This window comes from Carya illinoinensis, chromosome 9, assembly GCF_018687715.1.
Source record: "Carya illinoinensis cultivar Pawnee chromosome 9, C.illinoinensisPawnee_v1, whole genome shotgun sequence".
NCBI classification, from domain to species: Eukaryota; Viridiplantae; Streptophyta; class Magnoliopsida; order Fagales; family Juglandaceae; genus Carya; species Carya illinoinensis.
In genome coordinates, this window is record NC_056760.1 from 3,105,961 (window position 1) to 3,129,539 (window position 23,579).

Genomic DNA, 23,579 nt, shown 5'->3' on the forward strand with positions numbered 1-23,579 from the left:
CATACAAGCCATGCAAATTAGGAAGCAATAACTGAGTTGACAAATATGGTATGCCATTGTATAGAAACAGGTTCAACATAGATATGAAATTCTTTGGACACTGTTCATATTATTTTAAACCATTACATACTTTTTAGATTTCTTACGGTTGGATTGAATATCTCATGAGGTGGCATTATTTGAAATTAAACTAAAAAATAACCCCTGCAAGAGTGGGGGCAAAATAAAAGTCACTGTGAAGCCAATAGAGGGGAAAAAATAAAAAGGCACTTACTCTCATATATGAGGGGTTCCTCATCTTCATCAATCTCAGCTTCCATTTCTTCCTTATACCTCTCAAGACGGTCCAGTTCCCATTCTGTCTCTTCAAACCTAACTTGAGATTCCACTGCAGCCTTGTTTATAATGGGGTCCCAGATTTCCAGAAAACGAATTGCATATCGATCTATTGGACGTAGCTGATTCTCAAAGGAGGAGATTGCTTGTCCAGCAGCTGCTGCTGCTGCAGCCAATTGTTTGACATCAGCCAGCATGTCAATATCATCTTCTTTGCTAGCAACAGCAGGAGCTCTCTCTTCACTTGGATTACTCCCATTTAACATCACCACAGTTTCTTTATTTGATGTAGTGATCCAGCCACCCTGATCTATAGGATCATCCACCTTCAGATCATCTTCATTTACAAAATCATCATCTTCCAACCTCCCAATGGCTTCTTCTGTAAACTCCTGGTTGTCCACAGCTTCTTCTTCTTCAACTTTCTTCAATGCCATGTAATCTGCTTCATCCTCTGCATATTTCAAAGCGGCCTCAACATCAGCATTAGATACAGAAACCTCATTTCCATTGTTGCTATTCTTTTCCTTATGCAAATTCTTGACTGGAAGTGATCTATGACCAGAGAACAGTTCCATAGGATCAAGCTTTTTGAAGAATTCAGTGTTGTAGCTTCCACTTTGAATAACTAGATCATCAAGCGCACGTTTTTGATTTGCTTTCTTTAAAATATTCTCTTCAATTGTGCTGTCACTGATTAATCGATAAATATGAACCTCACGTGTCTGTCCTATCCGGTGGCATCGATCCTGAGCCTGCTGATCCATCGCAGGATTCCAGTCACTATCATAAAAGATAACTGTATCTGCCCCAACTAGGTTAATACCAACACCCCCACTACGAGTTGACAAGATGAAAATAAATATTTTTGGATTTGTATTAAAGCGTTGCATTAGGGTCTGTCTCTCCTCTGGCTGAGTGGATCCATCTAAACGCATGTAAGTGTAACCATACAAATTAATGAAAGCCTCCAAGATATCAAGCATCTTCGTCATTTGGGTGAAGATTAATACTCGATGACCTTCTGATTTTAATTTTCTGAGCAAAACTGCAAGCTCCTGCAATTTACCACAGTCAAACTGTATAAGTCGCCTGTCTGGGAAATATACTTGCCTCCGGACAATTGCAGGTCTGATAGGTGATAGAAGTGGTGATAACATTTCAGAACATTTCTGCTTATAAGTTGGGTGCAGAAACACAGAAGTCCCAGATTTACTGCACCAAAACACAGGTGGTGGGGCTCGTGCAGCTGGTATTGCAAACATGAAACTTTCAACAAGGTCCAACATTCTCTGTAAGTGTTCCACTGGTGAGAGGACAATGTCCGCAAGCTTCGAGGAGTACAAGTAGGACAAAGGGTTGGACTTCAGACGATGAATATCATAAACAGGATGCTCTATTGTTACAATTTTCCTTAATGTTGTTGAGTAAATGGGTTTCTTCTCGCACCTCAAGGAATTCCACCATGCAATAGCAGCAGCCCGTTCCTTCGCTTCTCTTAGTCTCTCCTCCATGATTGCTTTGTGGATCTCTTCAAAAATATTGGTTCCATGTAACTTTTTCCGATGTTTAAATCCAGACCCAATTTCTTCTATGTTAGACAAGTCAGAGCGCTCCTTGATTAAACTTGAGGGGGTAGCAATGGCTTTCACTTCATCACTCTCCCAAGAAGTCATGCTAAAATCAAGATGGGTAAATAAAAACCCCAAACCTGTTAGGTCCACGTTAGAAAATGGCCCTGCTGGAAGCATTGAACAAATAGAAGAACTCAATCGGAAGTCAATACCACCCATATCAAAAGAACTGACAATTGGACGACCCTCAAATAAGTCCGGATGATTGCATACTTTGCGAAGTTGCATGATAACACTAATCATCCCAAAAAAGTTGGCATTGGCAAGAGTAGCTTGTGTCTCTGAGCTAGCAATAAAATCTTCATACAAGTTACGCTGCCTCTTTGACAGTCTACAGAAAATGACATGTTCATGCTTCATAGGCAGCTGCTTCTCCACATCTCGTTTCAACCGACGGAGTATAAAAGGACGGAGGACATTATGAAGACGGTCAACAACTTCTTTATTTACTTTCTCTTGTCCCTCAACCATTCCTGATATAGGATTGCTGAACCAGTCCTTGAATTCCTGATGAGATTGAAAGATGTGTGGCATCAAAAAATGCATTAGAGACCAGAGTTCCATGAGATCATTCTGCAATGGTGTCCCAGTTAATAAAATACGCCGTTTTGAATTGAAGTTCAAAAGAGTTTGCCATCTTTGTGACTTCCAATTTTTAATCAGATGTGCTTCATCTAAGATCAAGTATTTCCATTTCTTCCGCTTGAAAACTTTTGAATCTTGAATGACCAGTCTGTAAGTGGTTATGCATACATGAAATGAGTTCAGTTTCAACCAGCCTTGCCTCTTATACTTCCGCTCTTTAGCACTTCCAAAATAAGTTAGAATTTTAAAAGCAGGACACCATTTCAGAAACTCAGTCTCCCAATTGAGCATGACGCTTGTGGGGACAACAATGAGATGAGGGCCCCATATACCCTTTTCACAAGCAACGTGTGCAAGCAAGGAGATTGTCATAATTGTTTTTCCAAGCCCCATTTCATCAGCTAGAATCCCATTCAGTCTTTTCTCATACATTGTAACAAGCCAATCCAAGCCAATATGTTGATACTCACGAAGAGGATGCTTCAGGAGAAATGGGAACTTGGTGCGCACTTTGGTCGTGGAAAAGGTATTTCCCGTTGGTTGTGCTGATCTTGCAGCTGCAGCTGCATCAGCAATTATATTCTCACTATCTCTCTCTTCTATTTTTTCAAGGGCTCCCGCTTGCTGCTCTTTTGAAGGAGAATGCGGCTGACAATCACCACTTTCAACATCTTCATCCACAGAAATAGCATGTTGTTTAAGTTCAACGTCCTCATGAGCCGGAGAATCCAAGAGATTGTCTGATAAAGCAGATGCATAGTCAGATTCGTCGTCCGTAACTGCGTTGTCATCGAAGCCCTGTAAACGGATGTTGAAAATGAAACAAAAATCAAAACATGATGCAAACAAGTCAAGCAATAATCAGCAAACATTTAACCTACCTTTTTATACCTAGCAAGCAATTCTTCAACAGGTATTTCACTCTCTTTTTGTAGTAATGCAATCTGCGAAAAATCAGCTTCATTCAAATGGGATAAATTACAAGAAAAAATCAAAACCAGTAAAATCAGCAAGCTAGTTAAACATGTTAGGGGTTAACAAGTAAAGAACACTGCAATTTTGAACTTCTGATATTGAAAGTTTTCAGACAAAGAATATCTTGACTTGCTGCACTTTACCTCATCCGTGGGATTGCTTATATCAGCTTTTGCCAGTTCCTCCTCCTCAGCCAAGGTTGTCTCATCATCCTGTACATTGAAGTCAAATTAGAAGATTGGCATGACCATTAGAAATAATGACTATAAATTATCTTCACGAGACACTCAATAATTCACCCACTTACATATTTCTATCAGGCAAGCACAAGCACAAATTACAAGATCAGTAACTTGAAAATAAGAGGGCAAAAGTCTTCAAAACACCTCTCTCCATCGAGACACCAAATAATACAATGAGAAACCATTTTCCAGACAGCAGCAATATGTATGCTACACCAAAGACCCTTCCAACACCCAAACAGCTCCACTACCATTCTAGGCATAACCCATGCCACTCCAGTCCAGTTAAAAATATCATCCCACAAAAACCTGGCCACCTCATAATGCAACAATAAATGGTCCACAATTTCCCCCTTCTAAGCAAATAACTCCAACAAGCTGACAAACCATTCTTTCTTTGTACAGCGACACTTGGGGAGGTCCTTAACTTGGATAACCTGAGAAAGATGTATGTTATGGTGGTAGAGTAGTGTTATATGTGCAAGAGGAATGGGGAAGCGCTGTTATTAGTCTCTTTGGGCTAAGTTGGGTTATGTCTAGACTGGTGGTAGATTTGCTAGCATGTTGGAAGGAAAGGTTTTAATAGCCCGAATAGTCATATCTTGTGGATAATAATATCAACTTGTTTGATGCAGTGCATACGGAGAGAAAGAAATGACAAAAGATTCGACAACATTTCAAGGTCCACCGAAAATCTTAAGAATTTCTTATTGAATGTACTCTTCCAGTGGATAACAGCCCACCTATGTCACTCTAACTTTACTTTCCATGATTTGCTTGGTCTCCTCCCCCTCTCATTAGGTGTATTTGTTGGCATAATTTGATTATGCTTCACTCTTTTTGCTTTTTTCATCAATAAAAATGCTCTTATATATAATTAGACAAAAAATGATCTTATAAAACAAATTGAATTCACTTAAAAGACCTGAAGTTGCTCTCTTTGGGCCTATAGACATTTAAATAGTTTTTAAGAACCCGTTAAATTTTTTATTCTGGGTTAGATCAAAGCAAAGAGAACATAAGTATAACTAGGAAAACACCACCACATATCTTTCAATACTTCAGCTTGTAATACATAAACCAGGTAGTTGAAGCAACCATGTGCTTCATGAATTGTGCGGTCAAATCAGGACACATAAAAGAAATAAATATGTTAACAAAAAGCCAATACACGACCCTTACTTTATAGGCTAACATGTAACACATCAAAAATACCTTTTGGTCAAAGTAGAAGCAGTTTAATCAATTTAAGGACGACAACCGAACCCAGGACGGGAACTAAATAGGGCAACTGGGGAAAGATGGTTCAAAGAGAACAATTTTTTTATTCTACTTATGAAAGAAGGTGTAGCCAAAGTATAGTGGAAGTATACAAAGAAAACACACCTAACAACAGCTAAGAACTAGAAATGGTAAAGTAAATTATGAAAACCAGCCCCATTACAATCAATGACAGAAGCCCAAGATAATAATTTGCTGAAAAAGAACCTCTCAAGCTCATCCAATGAATACTCCCGATCTTTAAAGCACTTCCTCGAAATGGTTAATCATACATGTGAACTTGCACTCCAATGAAAAGAGACATCAAGAAAGTATCAATTAAAAGACTTAGGACAACACAAATGGAGATTTTTACAATGCATACATAATTGCAACCTCTGTTATGAAACAGACAATGACAGTTGGAAGGTGAGACGTCGTCGAAGGTGGAATCTAAAACTTTCATTTTTACGAAAGAGGGTTGTAATAGTTACTGTATCTCTGATCGTAGTAAAAGGATGACTAAGTTCATGCGTCTAGGTGGGGCAGCAATTTTGCGGGTGGCTAAGGGGATAGAGGATTGTTTAGAACTTAACTGTCATGAAGGATTCTTCAGGGAGCTAAGGATGGGTAATGGAGTTATCTTCATCCAACATCATAATAACAGAAGAGGCAGCTTTCTGCAACTCTCAGAATTCTGGAATGGAAGGAGGAAATGTTTCTTGGTTATTCTGGAAGGCGCAAATGGCATTGGATGGTAAGGTTTTCTACAGTCCATTCAAAGCGTTACTGGGTCCAAAGCCACTATTCTGAAGCATGCAAATAGACGGGAGTTTGTTGAAGGAAAGACAGTGGGAAGGCCTTCTGCAGTCAAAGGTGCCTCGTCCGCTGCCTCCTGAGGGCACTGGCGGGTAGCCCTGCCAAGATTAGCTCCGCGGCAGAAGGAAATGGTAAGGTACTTGTAGGAGACAGGCTGTCAGGCGACATTGGGAGAAGTGGAGGGGGTCTTGTGGGATGTCAAAACTCAATTGACGAGAGTTATAGAGTATGTGAGAGATCTAATGATTTAAGTGGACAAGGGGCTGGAACTAGTCATGGGTTTCGGTGGTGGGTCGAAAACGAACGAGGGAGGGCAGGGGGTAGATCCTATGGGTTTAGAGGCCTCAAGTGTGCCGGCAAATGGTGTTTCAATGCCGTCTCAGATATGGTTGTAAGACTCCGGTATCGCTGTCCACGCTGGTGTCACTCAGGACATCAGTAGCTTGTCGTCTATGCCTCTTGAGGGAGCAGTAGGCCCTCAATCACCAGTTGCAAATGGGGTTGGTATTTTTTTCCATGGTTCACTTTCAACTGACGATGGGGGTCCCTCCAAGTTCTTGAGTACTTTGGAATAAACAGACAAGCCTCTTTTAGAAGATGAAAATGGAGTAACAAAAGGTAGTGCTTCCCCTATCCGTTCTATGCCTCCTGAGGGAGCAGTCGGGTTTGACAAAGTGGCGCTAAAAGGATCGTCGGGGGATGGTGCACATACAAGCAATGTCCTTGTCAATGGAGGGGAGGAACCTTTAATGGTGACAGAATCTTGGGATTTGTCGTTGGTGCCTTGTGTGGAGAAATGTCTAAAGTCGGGAGTACAGTTGCATACTGTGTCTGAGGATAATGTTGTTCCCCTAGTTTCTCTTCCTTCAACAAACGATATAGCGGATTCACCTATGGTATCTCAACTTTAACTCACTGCGATTGAGGTGAACCACGCGCGTGAAACCAAATTAAGTTTCAAGAAAAGTAGAAAGTTAAAGCATCTTTCTTGGGCAATCAACTGCAATGCTAAGAGTGGTAGTTCAAGTCGAGGGAAGATTAAAGGGAGGGCTTTATGAAGATGTTCCTGTAGAGGGAGTTTTGGGTAGAGTATTAGTTTTACTGGAAACAAGGGGTTAGGGTTGAGGAGGTGTGTTCCATTCTAATTCGGGCTTGATGTATTTTGGGTAATTTTTCACGGACTTATTGGGTCATTAAGGGCTCTCTAGTATGGGCTAGGTGTTTTCTTGTATACATCCAGTATACTTGGTTATTCCTATTGATTTATATAATATTTATTACTTATAAAAAAAATCTAGGGATAAGGGGTCAGAATATTCTCCTAACCTCGTCTGTTATTTGCAGCATAAAAAATGTCCCATATCAAGGGAACCTATTCCCAAACCTAACCATTCAACATTTTCTAAACGATGAAAACCCTTTAAGTTGCTTGATTTCATGTTATTTAAGCTTGAAAATGTGCCTTTGATCAAATAATATACTAGAGCACCAGCTCAAGTTTATAGATTCTATCATCCCAACATGAATAGAAGAAAAAGACCTTGAGAACCTTAAATCAGGCGCTACTTAGAAAGTGATTGTGGAGATACCATAAAAAACAAGAAGCTCTTTGGAAGTTGGTGATTGAGAGTAAGCATGGTGGATTATGGGGTAGATGGTGTACCAATGAAGTGAGAAGGGCTTATGGAGTGGAGTTGTGGAAACATATTAGACAAGGATGGGGGTCTTTTCCCGTTACACCAGATTTTGTTTAGGAGAGGGGTCAGGATAAAATTCTGGTATGACACTTGGTGTGGTAATTGTGCTCTTAAGGATTTATTTCTGATACTTTTCAGGTTTGCAAGTGTCAAAGGTGTTTTAGTGGCGGAAGTCATGGTGATAGCGGGTGAACAAATCCAATGGAACATCAATTTTAGCAAGGCGGCACAAGATTGGGAAATTGACAGTTTTGAAGCCTTCTTCAACCTTTTGTACACAACCAAACCAAGTATCCAACATAGTGATTTATTGTGGTGGATACCTACAGGTAAAGGCATGTTTTCGTTTCGCTCGTTTTATAAGTCTCTATCACAAGAGCCTTCTATTCAGTTCCCATGGAAAAGGCTTTGGAAACACAAGGTGCCTCTCAAAGCAGCATTTTTTGTATGGACCGCTTCCTTGGGTAAGATTCTCACAACGGATAATCTAAGAAAACAAATGGTGATCATCGTAGATTGGTGTTGCATGTGTAGGAAGGAGGGTGAATCTGTGGATCATCTTCTACTGCACTGTGATGTAGTGCACGGGTTATGGAGCGGAGGTTTTTTGTAGACTAGACTTGAGTTGGGTTATGCCTGAGACAGTAGTGGCGGGCTAACTGGACAGCCTTAAGAGGCAACAATCAGATTAAGGCTATATGGAAGATGATTCCTATTTGCATCATGTGGTGTGTGTGGCAGGAGCCCAATGAACAGACATTCGAGGACAGAGAGATCGATGGAGAAGCTAAAAGAAAGTACTTAGGCCATTGCCGTTAATTTTAATGGCCATGATTTTCATGATTTCCTTGTTTCTATTGCTCCTATGTAGCTAGGGCATTCTTTGTACTGAACATGGCTTTTGCCTATTCTTTAATTAATATACCTTGTTTACTTTAAAAAAAAAAAAAAAGTGAATAAAGTATTCTTAAAAGCATTCCTGACATCTTCATGCTTGACTTTATTTGATACCTTTATTGAAATCCAAGTAATAAAAAGAGCATACCTCCTGTATAATACAAGACAACAGAAACAGAAACCAAAAATAGGAAAGAACAGAAAAATGGTTTTTACTCATAATTACCTTTTCTTCCCCAGCAGCAAGGACAAAGTCACCATCTTCCTACATAATTTTAGACACAGGTCAGTAAAGTGGCTTGCATAAAAAGGCCTTACTGATTTATGAAAGATTCATATTGAAATAACAAAACAACAAACAAAAAACATAGGAAATAAAAAGAATGGGTGCAGAAACAAGTACTGTCTATCATCATGAATAAATGCAAGTGAAAATGCAAAATACACATTGACACAAACACCCGACTTAGAAAAAAGATCTTCCATATTGCATTAAACATATATAGCAAGCTCCTGCAAGGTAATGATAATCACAGCTAGAATTGTGAATTCAAGTGAATCATGTGCAAACTTCAAGGTCGGTAAAATCTTTTTTGATAGGTAATAGAAAGCTTTATTAAGATAAAGATGGGCATAGCCCAGGTACACTGGAGGTATACATGAGCATACACCTATTTAAGAACTATAAACAGAAGCAAGAAAATCATGGAAGCTTAAGCCATTAAAATCTAAAGCAATGGCCCACAGAAATAAAGTCTTCCATAAGAAACTCCAAAACTCTTCCGAGGAACGTTCATGATCCTCGAAAAGTCTCTCGTTTCTTTCATTCCTAATACACCAACAAATACAAATTGGAGCCATCCTCCACAAAGATGCAATTTGCAGAGTCCCGGTTATTCCTCGCCAGCTTGCTAAAAGCTCCACCACCCGACCTGGCATTACCCATACTATTCCCATTCTATTGAAAAAGTAGTTCCATATCTCACTTGTGAACTTATAGTGTAGGAGTATGTGGTCCACTGTCTCTCCATTGTTTCTACACAAACAGCACCAATCCACAATTATAAGGCCACGTCTTCTAAGATTGTCAGTGGTCAAAATCTTCCCTAGTGCTGCTGTCCAAACAAAGAATGCAGCCTTGGTGGGTGCTTTACTTCTCCAAATCTTCTTCCACGGAAACTTGGGCCTTTGTTGCATGGTATTAGCTTCGTAAAAGGAACGTACCGAGAATTTCCCCCTTCTATTCGGCCTCCACACCATCACATCTTCAGTTGTGGCAGCAATGGGCACACTGTACAGTAAATTCATAAACTCCATCAAGTCATTTACTTCCCAATCGTTTGCATCCCTGGTAAGACTAATATTCCACTCCTGTGTGTCTTGATTGATCACCCTCAAATCAGCCACCACAGCTGCTTTTTCCCGTGCGATAGCAAAGATTGTGGGATAGGCATCTTTTAGAACCAGATCACCCACCCACCTATCCATCCAAAAACTAATCCTACTACCATCCCCCAAACATAACCGGGTATTACAAGAAAATGAATCTCACCCCTTCCTTATATGCTTCCAAAGCCCCACACCATAAGTCCCCCTTCCCTCTTTTGAACACCAACCCCCACATTCACTGCCATACTTTATTTTTTTTTTATAGGTAAAAGTAAATTTTATTCATAAAGAAGCATAGCCTGAGTACACTAGAGGTATACAAAGATCATGCCAGGTTACAACTAAGAACTAGTGAGGGTTACAAGCAAAGTATGGAGATCATCTGTATTACAAATAATGGCCGAAGCCCAGGAAAGCAAAGTACAATAAAAGAAACGTTTCAGTTCAGCCATAGAGAGCTCCATATCTTTGAAACACCTCTTGTTTCTCTCCAACCACACACACCACATAATGCAGTGAGGTATCATTTTCCACACAGCAGAGATTTGAGCGTTTCCCCGTATACCTTTCCAACAGCACATAAGATCCCTAACACTTCTAGGCATGACTCATGCCACCCCTACCCTACTAAAAACATCATGCCATAAGCTCCAGGCCACTTCACAGTGTAATAAGAGATGATCAACAGATTCCCCATCACACTTACACATATAACACCAATCTGAAATAATGAACCCACGTTTTCTCAAATTATCCGAGGTAAGAATCCGCCCAATAGATGTTGTCCAGACAAAGAAAGCAATTTTGGAAGGTATCTTGCACTTCCAAATAGCTTTCCAATGGTAGCTATGACCATAGTATAGGCCCAAGAGGGCCGAATAAAAGGACCGCACCGAGAATTTTTTATTTCCACTTGGTTTCCACAACAACCTATCCCTCATCTCATTTCCAAAAGATATAGCATATAGAGAGTCAAAAAAACCATACAACATGTCCAGCTCGCTCCCAATCTTGAGCCGCTCTTGAAAAATTCACATTCCAATGAACAGCACCATTAGCGTGTCAATAAATCAGCCACAGCAGCCTCTTTGTCACATGCGATTTGGTAAAGCATAAGAAACGCCTGCTTAAGAGCCATGTCCCCGCACCAAACATCATGTCAAAATGAAACATTGTTGCCGCTGCCAATTATAAATCTGAAAAAATGAGAAAATTTGTCCCAGCCAGCTCTTATGTTTTTCCACAAGCCCACTTCATGTGCTCCCCTGACTTCATTAGAGCACCACCCCCCCTAAGGCTCCCATACTTAGACTCTATCACTTCTCTCCACAAGCCCTCTCCTTCACTATGATACCTCCATAACCATTTCCCCAATAGTGCTTTGTTGAATACCCTTACATTACGCACTCCCAAATCTCCCCATTGAATTGGAGAACAAACTTTATCCCAACCCACAAGGTGGATTTTAGCTTCGTCCCCCATACCTCCCCAAAGAAAGTTGCGAAAGGTTTTTTCGATGCGAGAAGCAACATTTGAGGGTATCGGAAATAAGGAAAGAAAATACGTGGGGAGGTTAGATAGTGTACTCTTAATAAGAGTCCATTTACCACCCTTGGATAGGTATAACCGTTTCCATCCAGCCAATCTTCTTTCAATTTTTTCTATCACTCCATCCCAAATAGACTTAGTCTTGAACGCTGCCCCCAATGGAAGGCCAAGGTATTGCAAAGGCAATAAAGAAATTTGACAGCCCAAAATAGATGCCAAGCCTTGAATATTGTTCACACTGCCCACAGGGACCATTTCAGACTTTGAAAGGTTTACCTTCAGACCTGAAACCGCTTCAAAACAAAGCAAAACAGCTCTCAAATACTGCATATGAACACTGTCAGGCTCACAAAACAACAGTGTATCATCAGCAAATAAAAGGTGAGATATGGAAAGCCCTCCCACCGAGAAACCAGCAATAAAACCTCCACTAACAGCTGCACTCAACATGCAACTCAAAGCATCCATAACAAAAACAAACAGTAGAGGGGATAGGGGATCCCCTTGTCTTAATCCCCTGGAGCTGGTAAAGAATCCCTCCGGTGTTCCATTCACCAAAACCGAATAGCGGACCGTAGTTATACCATGTCGATACCAAGATAACCATCTCTCCCCAAAACCACATCTCGCAAGTAAGTAGCACAAAAAATCCCAATTTACATGGTTATAGGCCTTCTCCATGTCCAGCTTACACAAGAGACCTGGTTTACCCTCCTTGAGTCTACAATCCAAACATTCATTGGCAATTAACACTGAATCCAGAATTTGTCTCCCCTTTATAAACGCGTTTTGGGGTTTTGTTATAATATTATTCAAAACCTTGCTCATGCGATTGGCCAACACCTTTGCAATAATCTTGTATATACCATTAATGAGGCTAATCGGTCTAAAGTCTTTCATCTCCATTGCCCCAACTTTCTTAGGGATTTGAGCAATAAAGGATGCATTAATACTTTTTTCAAATTTACCAAAAAAGTATAGCTCCTGAACAACCTTCAAAACATCCTCCCCCAACACATCCCAACATTCATAATAGAAGGCTATTGAGAACCCATCCGGTACCGGTGCCTTGTCCTTAGCCATCCCACGAAGCACCCGAAGAACCTCATCAGCTTCAAAAGGTCTCTCCAACCACTCCGAGCTAGTGTGATCAATGGTCTCAAAGTGCATACCATCCAATTTGGGCCGCCATATGAAACTTTCCGTGAGTAGAGCTTCATAAAAGTTAACAATGTGGTTCTTGGCCCTCAACCCGAATCACATCAATAGCATTATTCCTACGGTGTGAATTGGCCACCCGATGAAAGAATTTCGTACAACGGTCTCCTTCCTTCAGCCAAAGAGCTCTCGACTTTTGTCTCCATGAAATTTCCTCCATTAGTAACACCCTTTCCAATTCCGACGAGGTAGCTAATTTCTTGCGGGAGTTTTCTTCAAATAAAGGTGCACTCACCTCCCTTTCCTCCAAAACCTTTATCTCCTCCATAAGGGACCTTTTTTGATCATTAAGATGCCCAAAAACTTCTGAGTTCCACCTCTTCAAATCCCCCTTCAATGCTTTCAATTTCCCAGCCAATATGAAGCTTGGTGAACCCTCAAATGAGTAAGAAGTCCACCACGACCTCACTTTATCCACAAAACCATCAACTTTCAGCCACATATTTTCAAACTTAAAGTATCGTTTACCCTCCTGAATACCTCCACAATCTAGGACAATGGGGAAATGGTCTGAACAAATTCTGTCCATTCTTTTCTGCAGCATTGTAGGGTAATGTGCCTCCCACGATGGGGACACCAAAAATCTGTCTAAACGAGACCGCGACCGATTATTAGACCAAGTATACTCACCACCAACAAGTGGTAAATCCACCAAATCCATATCAAAGATAAAGTCAGAAAAATCCTGCATAGCTTGATTAAGCCTTATATCTCCCGATCGTTCGCTAGGAAATCTGGTGACATTAAAATCACCTCCAATGCACCATGGCAAGTTCCACCAACTGCCCAAACCAGCTAACTCCTCCCAGAGGGCCTTCCTATGATTGTCCATGTTCGGCCCATACACACCAACAAAGGCCCAACAAAAACCATCCTCCACATTTCTAAACGAACACGCAGCCGTAAAATTTCCAACACACTCCTCAATCGACTCAACCACCTTGAATCCCACATAATGAGAATACCCCCGGAGGCTCCCCTTGAAGCAAGATAGACCCATCTCACAAATGGACAGCCCCAAATGCTATTGATGAAGTTACGATCTACAAATTCCAATTTTGTTTCCTGCAAACAAAAAATATCCAGCTTCCAATGACGTAAAAGATTCTTCACCCTCAACCGCTTTTTGGGATCATTGAGACCCTAATATTCCAAGAAAGGATTCTAGGTTTCATGGGGAACAACAACCTTACCCTTGAATCTTCCCTTGCTAGTGCTCCCCTCCCTTTTGTCGTAATTGATTGAGCAAGAAAGGCGTTTCAGTTCCCTCTTTTTCCTAGTAGTATTTTTAGGAGTTTGGACCCGTCCCTCCTGAAGAGCGATAATTAAATCTCTGAATTGCTCCTCATAACCCACACAAGAGATCCCCATACATTCCTGAAGTTCCTTCACTTTCTGGACCAACCAATCTGAATGTGAATCTCCCATAGAAATCAAGGGAGATAACGTGCGTAGAGGCTCCACCTCCTCCTCCCCCTGAGTTAACAAAAGCATGGATTGTATAGGATCTGACCCCCCACCTGTCACTTGTACACGTTCATTAGATACTGGAGAAGATAATCTCAGATCCTCCTCCCTGCTACCTGTATGCTTCACAAGCTGGAAATCCTTTACCGGCAATGAAAACCTCTGGAAATCCCCATCCCCATCCTCCCTACCAGCCTTCGACCAGTTCTGTTCGAAAATAACCAATGAAGAACTACTCCTGAGCCCTGGGTGAGGCATATCGGCATTGTCTGTGTCCTGGGGGACCTTCGCCGGTGGTGAAAACCTCTTGCCGGCATTATCTGTACCTTGGGGGACCTTCGCCGGTGATGGGAATATCTCGCCGGCGTTTTCTGTAGCCATCGGAATATTCTGTCCTACCCCTATCGACGGAGAGAGGTGATAACCCACCTCTGTACTGGGTTCAGACTCTGCTGAGCGCAATACATCTATCTCACCTTCTGCCTGAGTCGAGTCCCTCTGTGTTGGCGCCACCTCCTTCCCTTGCAAACCCCCCACATCCCCCCCTTCAGTAGACAGCACATTATCGGCACCTTCAAGCTCAACTTCTGCCGAGGAAAGCATTTCATTTTCCACCACAACAGACAAAGGAACTTCAACCTAAGACGAAGGAAAGCATTTCATTTTCCACTGCCATACTTTATGTCAATCACTCCTTTCCATAATGCTTCCCTCTCACAATTATACCGCCACAACCATTTACCCAACAATGCCATATTAAAGGCCCTTACATCCCGAATCCCCAACCCACCATCTCTCAACGGAGTACATATCTTATCACATCCCACCAAATGATACTTGAACTCTTCTCCTATCCCACCACATAGGAAATCTCGCTGAAGTTTTTCCAATCTCTGTGCAATGCTAACAGGGAGTGGGAATAAGGATAGATAGTATGTAGGAAGGTTCGATAAAGTACTTTTGATCAAAGTTATCCATCCCCCTTTTGATAAGTATACATTTTTCCACCCAGCCAATCTACGTTCAAATTTTTCCAGCACCCCCTCCCAAATAGAATTTGCTTTGAAAGAAGCCCCCAGCGGAAGGCCCAGATATTTCAAAGGCAAGGAAGAGACCACACAACCCAAGATGTTGGCTAACCCCCTGATGTTATTTACTTCCCCCACTGCAACCATCTCCGTTTTAGCAAGATTGATCTTCAACCCAGACACAGCTTCAAAGCAAAGCAAAATAGCCTTCAGGGACTCTATATGACCTGCCTCTGCCTCGCAAAACAATAAAGTATCATCTGCAAACAAAAGGTGAGAAATAATGATGGAACCATGATTGCCCCCCCCATTTCCTGAGAAAAATCCACCCCCTACTGCCGCTGACACCATTCTACTTAGTGCCTCCATTATCAGAACAAATAAGAGGGGGGATAAAGGATCTCCTTGCCGCATCCCCAGCGAGCTATTAAAGAATCCCACTGGGTCCCTGTTAACCAAAACCGAGAATCACACCGTTGATACACAGTGCCTTATCCACCGCCTCCATCTTGCCCCAAACCCACATCTATCCAACATATAAATCAAGAAATCCCAATTCACATGGTCGTACGCCTTCTCCATATCAAGTTTATACAAAATACCTGGGATTCCGGACCTGATTCTGCTGTCCAAACTTTCATTTGCTATAAGAACTGAGTCTAGAATTTGCCTCCCCTTCACAAAGGCATTTTGAGATTTAGAAATGATCTTTTCCATTACCGTACTCAACCTATTGGCAAGAACCTTTGAGAGTATCTTATACACGCTGCCCACAAGACTTATTGGTCTGAAACCAGAAACCTCCATTGCCCCCGCCTTATTAGGGACTAAAGCAATAAAAGTTGCATTTAAGCATTTTTCAAATTTGCCATGCGTAAAGAATTCTTGAAAAACCAGCATTACCTCTTCTCTCACCACCTCCCAACAAGATTGGAAAAAAGCCATAGTAAAAGCATCCGGCCCTAGTGCTTTATCCTTGTTCATTTTCTTAATAACTTGGTGCACCTCTTCCTCTTCAAACGGTCTCTCCAACCAATCTCTACTAGTTTGGTCTATGGTCTCAAAAGCTAAGCCATCTAGAGTCAGCCTCCATCCATGCGGTTCCGCTAGCAACTGTTGAAAATGACCAACCACATGTTCCTTTATCACCTCTTGATCTGAAATATTTTCACCATTAATGTTCATGGACTCAACGACATTGAATCTCCTATGCGCATTAGCCACCCGGTGAAAAAATTGTGTACACTTATCCCCCTCTCTTAGCCACAAAGCCCTTGACTTTTGCCTCCACGATATTTCCTCCATTAAAATCAATCTTTCTAATTCAGCACTAACTTGAACTTTACGGTTATTCCCTCCCCTAATCCCTCCAAGGTTTGTAACTCTTGAAACAAATTCTTTTTCTGAGAGATTACATCGCCAAATACCTGTTCATTCCATATCTTCAAGTCCTTCTTCAATGCTTTCAGCTTTTCTACCAACACCTTACTCAGATTACCTTCGAAGGAATATGAACTCCACCATTGCCTAATCAAATCTACAAACCCCTCAACTTTTACGCACATATTTTCAAAATTAAATGGCCTTCTCCCCCCTTGTATGCCACCACCGTCTAGCATTATGGGAAAATGATCCGAACATATTCTCAGGAATCTTTTCTGACTTAGGCCGGGATAATATGATTCCCACGAAGGGGAAATAATAAATTTGTCCAACCTTGACCACGCATGGTTGTTGGACCAAGTAAATTCCCCTCCCATTAATAGTATATCCATAAGTCCCATCTCGGAAATGAAGTCTAAAAATCCACCATGGCTTGATTTTGACGACACCCCCCCCCCGGGGGATCTCTCACTAGAGAATCTTGTCACATTAAAATCCCCTCCGATACACCATGGAGCTTCCCACCATGAGCATAACCCAGCTAACTCCTCCCAAAGCAGCCGTCTTTCGCTATCTATATTAGGACCATAAACCCTAGCAAAGGCCCACAAAAAACCATCATCTATATTTTTGAAGAGACGTCCCACCGAGTGTTCTCCCACGAACTCTTCTATGATCTCCACCACCCTCTTATCCCACATAACCAGGATCCCTCCGGAAGCCCCGTTCGACGGTAAGAAATTCCAGCCTACATAAATGCAACTGGACATACTTTTAATAAATACACAGAGACGTTTATTAATCTCGTTAAGACCCCTAACATTCCAGCTTATTATTTTGGGCCTCATTTAACACCTGATCTGACACTCCCTTTGTTTCTTCCACGGCTTGCACTCCCCTCATTGCCATCATAATTGATGGACCAGGTCAGTCTCCTCAACTCCCTCTCTCTTTTAGACCCAGCCCCATGCTGGCCTGCCTCAATGGCTATAATCAAGGCTTTAAACTGTTCTTCATAACCCATGCAAGAGATTCCCAAACAATTCTAAAGATCCTCTATCTTTTTCAAAATCCATTCTGATGATCTAGTAGGAGATAACATACTGATAGGGGTTGGGTCTGCCTCAACATCTTCCTCCCCCTCTAAAACACTGTCACACGGGTCAAACAGGACCAGATTTCCCTCCCCCTCTATTTTCTCTTGATCTGCCGAGACCTCCTTAGTCACCATAGCTAAGGAATTCATATCAGTTTCCTCATGTTCCTCACCCATCTTACACACATCTTTCCAAAAACTGAAATTAGCCTGCACTAAGTCAGATGGCAGTGAAAAAACCATTCCTTCCCCTTGCTGTTCACATACGCTTAGAGACAAGATTTCTCCCTCTATGATTTCCCTTGTTTCTATACACAAACTTGCTCCTGAAACATCACAGGCCTCCATCGATCCTTTCTATATCTGTTCAAACTCAGTATTCAAATTTTTCTGTGGTACTGGAGACTCCTTGACTTTACTGAGAGAAGGCTCCCTCGCCATCTCCTCCTCCAGCGGCAACCTCAGCGTCGAACCACCACCAGACGGCTCGCCTCCCTCCATCGGCCCACTCTATCCGAGACCCAGTCCAAGACTCGGGCCCCTTCGAGAAACCAAGAGTCGAAACATTTCGGCCTCCAGTGGGTATCCATTTCTTACATGGGCTTTCGACCAGCCCCTTACCTTTCTGAAGCCCATATAACAATTCCTCATCTCCCCTTATTACCAGGTCTTCAACATTATTCTCAAAGCCCACCTGCGTGGGCCTTTCCTCTACCTGGCCCAGACCCACATTCCCCCCCCCCTCTTCAACGGTGCGTTTCAATAAAGCCATAGACTCCTGCACAAAACCTACTTGCTTCTCCATTTCAGCCAACGCACGAACCACAGTTTCCATATTCAACCCCGACACCCCTCTGCCATCCCCTAGGCGACATTGACTCTTCACCAAAGAGGAAATCTCAACTACTCCCTCTGCATTTTTTGGCGCTCGAGACACGGCTTCACTATACGAAAGGGGATGGTTCCCCTGCGACGATGAAGGAAGGAATTTGCCATGGAAAGCTACCCCTGTTTTGCCCTCTCGGAGCAGAGTATGTTACTGAGAGTTCCTGCAGCAACTCATCAAGGTTCCTCCACCCCACCCCCTTCTTTCCTTATGGTATCATTATCATACCACGACGTTTCCCTTGGCCAAACTCTGATAAGGAGAAAAAAACACCCATAAGAGTTACGCTATCTCTGCATCACCAGAACTTGAGACCCACTTCTACGTGACTTAATAAACACTGATAGCCCCCGGTATGCTACGCCTTCCTTAACCATTGCAGCCAACCACCCCAAGGATCCTTGGTCAAGAGATATATGACTTACAGCTCTACAACTGCTCTCTGTACATCTCCACAGCCTCTCACTAACCTTCTCAAACTCAAAACATTTCTGGTCAATAATAATGTTCCTAATCCACCCCATCTCAACACAGCTAACTCTAGATTATAACACTCAACTGGACTCAGACTGATCTAAGCACCTCTGATACAACCACCATCGAAATGGATCATTGTATTTTCTCAGGTGTACGGAGAGAAAAAAGTGTGGAGAGAGAAAACTAACTTGTGATGGGGATTAAAAAAAAAAACTAAAAATATGATTTCAAATCCTATAGTAAGTTCGGTAAAATCTAACGAATTCTATTTGCAAAACATAATTCTCGGAAAAAAAATGCTGCAAAACAATTTAAAAAGAAAAGGAAAAAAATTGAGAGAGAAAAATTGTACTCGTACCTGCTCATCACTAAAATCATATAGCACATGAGCTTTGGCAGACTCCCTAGAAATTAACGATAGATCACTAGCTTGAAGTTTCTCAATTTCCAACAGAGAGTTTTCTGTAACAGATAAGTCACAGTTACTTTCAGCCTGTAATCAGAAAAGAAGTGTTACATTGAGGTCTTATCTTGCTCCACAATTCACTAATCACAACAAAAAACACATACAACTTACACAACGACGACCGGTGGCTATTGAGTTGCTTGCGTCAATATCACTGACAACAGAAAGATCATTTCCTTTGCCTGCAGCATATTCAAACCCCACGACCACATTAGAGAGAAACACATATTTCAGAAAGACAGCAGAGAAAATTAACTCCTTACCCTTTTCATGGTCTTCCCCCATGAATGTTAGTTTACCACCATCCCCATTCATTTCTGGAGTACTTTCTCTGCTAAGTGGTTCAGCCCCATCTTCACCATTTTCTGGACTACTTTCTCTGCTCACTGAGCATGCTCATATTGATTAAAATTAATTGCAAGCCAAATCAAAAATGAAATATGTCCACTTAACCAACACAAGATATAGACAGATATCCCACCACAACTTATGTTTTGTACATAACCGCTCTTACACGGTATCTCAATGATTTGCATGGTGTGAAACATATATAACATGGAGGATAGAGCAAAACACTAGTGCAATGCAAACACCGAGTCCATGAATTTGGGTGACAAAACCTAAAAGCCAGCCACCCAACACCAAGAACATGTCTTATCTAGGGCTTGGGAAGATTAGGAGAAGGGGGGCTGTGGGAAGGCAAGTCAGATACTATTAGTTAGGTCTGCTTAAAACTGCAGCCTCTCTATCAGCAAACCCAAGCAGACTATTAAGCAAAATGAAAATTGTGGTCATTATGATAATTCACCTTTCCTCATAGCATAATGTTTGAGTAGTTCCTCAAGTGGAAGATCCATTTCGTTGTGTAAAGCTGCCAATTCTTCTTTTCTTTCTTCTTCGGTTATATGGGCCTCATCTTCCTCAATTGTGTGCTCATCATCTTCCTAAAACAGAAACATTGTGTAGAAAACAATTCAAAGAATGTGAAAACTAGAACACAAACACAGGTCAAAGGGTATCAAGGATACAACCATGAAAACCACAAAAGGTGCAAAACTGCAACTGTATCCAGTCTTCAAGACTATAATTAAACATAAAGTACAATGCAGACTTGTGTGCAATTAAAGCTCTATATTTGAGATTTTACAAATCTCAAAAAATTATAAATTGAAGTATTAACCACACAAATGAAATCTGCTGTGAATATAAATTATAATTTTCAGCCAAGAAAAAGCTAAATATCATTTTGGCTCCTTGTTTTGGTCAACATCTATCTAGTTTTTCCCCTTTTCCAATAAGGTTTTATATGATACTATGCAAATATCCATAATTCCAAACTGTTCCTCCAGCAGCTTCATTAAACAGGCAGACACAGGACCATGAGAATCAAAGCCAAATTTCATTTGTCTGCAGTACTTTGCTATCCTATATTTGCACACCATACATATAGAAAGTATATATTTTTTCACACCATCTTCCGATACAGGCTTAAGAGCATCAAACAATTTTATCTAACATAAGGAAAATTATCTCACACTTTTACTCCACCAAGAAGACAAAAAAAAAATAGGAAAAGACTTCAGCTACTGCCTGCTGAGATAGGTACCAAATAGCACTAAACACTACCATTCTGCTTGAGAACAAGATCATACATGATGTATGTTGGTCCAATTACTTTTCAGTTTGATGAAATCAACAAGTGGAGTAAGGGGCAAAGGCATAAGACTTCCCAACAAAAATTTGTATACCAGTCATAAGCTACCAGAAAAATGTCAATAAACTCAAGATATTAAAACCAATCAACAAGTGATAGTGAAGAGACAACAAAAGCATACCGACTCATCTTCGGATTGTCTATCGTAATCTTCATCCATACCCGCAGTATGTGATTGAGATCCTATCAAAACATGTTAAGTATATTGTTGATTTAAAAAATATTCTTTTGAGGATTAGGTAAAACAAAAAAAAAAAATGAAACCATAATTTCCTACTCACCAAAATCAAATTCTGGAGATTCATTAGCATCATTTGCATCCACTTCTTTGTTAATAATCACTTGATCTTGTGTCGTACATTGTTGCACTGGTTTATCTACAAGATTTTCTGCTAACATTGTTGAGTACCTGAAAATATCCACCACAAGAGTACGTCATTTCACCTCACCTGTGGATGTATGACAAGAAATTTTTCACAAGTGGTATGATGGTATACAATGTATAACAAAGATTTTGAGAGACACTCGTTGAACAACAAAACAAGAAAAAGTTCTACCTCTCAGTTTGCCCCAAAAGAAACTCAAGTTGCTTATCAAGCGCCTTTTTCTTTTTCTCATCAAGCTCCATCTGATGCTTGTAAAGCACCTGGAATTGTAAGATCATTAGTAACTATGGACAAAGAGGCCCAGAAGGAATCACAATAAGCCTTGAAGAATAAATATCAGATAAATTTACCAGCTTTTCTATTTTAATCCAGAATTTCCTCACGTCCTTTGAAATATTAAGGGCAACTTTTCTCAACCGCTGCTCCTCTTCCTGTTTAAAATTTTTGTTTGTTGTGATATACCCATCATTATCGTATCACCGTATCTTGTGCACAATGAAATAATTCTATCTACGAAGGGTCATGCAATACAAGATACATCAACATGAGGAAGCAAAAAACCCAACCTTCATTTTCTTTTCTCCCCTAGTAGCCTGATCTAACATGCCCTTGCTCGCTCTTAAAGCAACCCTCTTTGCTTGCGTCAATTTCCATTTTCTCTCTGACTCAAAGTCCTGCCAACAAGTAATTTAATGACTAATGAGCAGGGAAGCAAGCAAAAGACCAGATTCACTTAAACGAGATCAAAATAAAACGAGTATAGCAATATATTATGAAGCAAATGACTATAGCCAAAAGGTTTCCCACATCATAAAAGGTGAAATCTTTGAGGCTCTAGTCTGTTACCTTTGACAACCAAACCATCTCTTCTAAGACGTGATCCCAATGTGTTTTTGGGCGACGAGGTTCTTTCGGAGCTTCAAGTGCCTGAGGTAAAAAGGTAGAATCAAATGGACAATATTGAAAATAAAAGCAAAAATTACAGCAGCACATTCAAATTACAGGCAGTTCTCAGTACCCAAAATCTTATCACAAAGAAGCAGCAGCCCACTAAAAACTTATCCAATTTTCAGGTTTTAAATTCAACTAAAAATAAATACTCGCTAATTTTAACACATGTAACTTGTTCACAAGAATCTTTCATTTTAATGTCAAATATATAAGTGAAGAGAAGTAGGAATATAAGGCCAGGATAAAAGAACATATGTGTTCAGGTTTCATATTCTTTCTATCCCACATATATTGCCCTCATTTCCTCTTTGATCCCAACATTTGTCATCTCAAAAAGTCTCATTCATGCCTTGTTTCCCATTATCCCACATTATATTTGGATGCAAGAATTGCAAATCTAGCTTATAAACATGCTTCCAATTTCAAGAATCAAAGTAGGAAGGTAACAACAGAGATTTCAATAGACTTGATTCAAACTAGAAGAAGTGAAAGGAGGAGAAATTGAGATGTTTTATTTGCATAAATTCTTTTTTTATCGGTAAATTTGCATAAATTCCTACATATTCGCACATATATTTCTGATAGTAAAAATGCTGTCGTGTATTTGTGGTCAAACACCCTTCCTCTTCAATGTAATCTTGCTCCTTAAAAGTTTCAAAATTGCAACATACGATGAAAATGAATAATAGAATATGTGGCGAGACTTTCAACTGAACTTTACAAGCCTCCATATCCATATATTTCTTTTCAAGGAACACGTTCCATCATATTTTTTTTATTTGTCTTTCAGCATAATGACTGAGCCTTCTTTTAGGATTTGCTCCTTTTTCTAACTGTTCTGTTGCCCAAACAACATTTTTCTTTTGGAAGCGTTCAACTGTATATATAGTTTCGGATCAATAATCAAATAACAGTATAACGTTCAAATTTTTTAGAAACTTTGTTTACACATTATGTAAAATTAACTCAAAAAAATTTTAAATTGATGTATGAAAGTGTGATCAAACAATGTATTTCTGTGGGGTTCAGGAACTTTGCAAGGGCACCAAAAGTAAAAAATGGTGAACCTAAAATAAAATTGCACAGCTAATTAAAGTTAGTACCACTGATACAGAAAAACAAAGC

The 23,579-nt window shown here is 40.6% G+C and overlaps 1 protein-coding gene across 5 annotated transcripts in view; it reads right to left on the minus strand.

Moving 5' to 3' along the window:
- LOC122276687 (protein PHOTOPERIOD-INDEPENDENT EARLY FLOWERING 1-like) overlaps nt 1-23,579 on the minus strand; it is a 29,256-nt gene that overhangs the window by 4,102 nt on the left and 1,575 nt on the right. For 3 of the 5 annotated variants that reach the window (XM_043086572.1, XM_043086571.1, XM_043086573.1), the window contains 14 exons: nt 22,350-22,430; nt 22,070-22,177; nt 21,854-21,934; nt 21,675-21,763; nt 21,399-21,526; nt 21,239-21,300; nt 20,212-20,347; nt 19,667-19,789; nt 19,515-19,585; nt 19,296-19,430; nt 8,672-8,710; nt 3,674-3,742; nt 3,437-3,499; nt 275-3,353 (listed from right to left, as the gene is read on the minus strand). In XM_043086572.1, the coding sequence (XP_042942506.1) occupies nt 275-3,353; nt 3,437-3,499; nt 3,674-3,742; nt 8,672-8,710; nt 19,296-19,430; nt 19,515-19,585; nt 19,667-19,789; nt 20,212-20,347; nt 21,239-21,300; nt 21,399-21,526; nt 21,675-21,763; nt 21,854-21,934; nt 22,070-22,177; nt 22,350-22,430 (4,264 nt within the window). Of the gene's footprint in view, nt 1-274; nt 3,354-3,436; nt 3,500-3,673; nt 3,743-8,671; nt 8,711-19,295; nt 19,431-19,514; nt 19,586-19,666; nt 19,790-20,211; nt 20,348-21,238; nt 21,301-21,398; nt 21,527-21,674; nt 21,764-21,853; nt 21,935-22,069; nt 22,178-22,349; nt 22,431-23,579 lie in introns of those variants that run through there. The other 2 variants (XM_043086574.1, XM_043086575.1) reach the window with 2 other exon arrangements.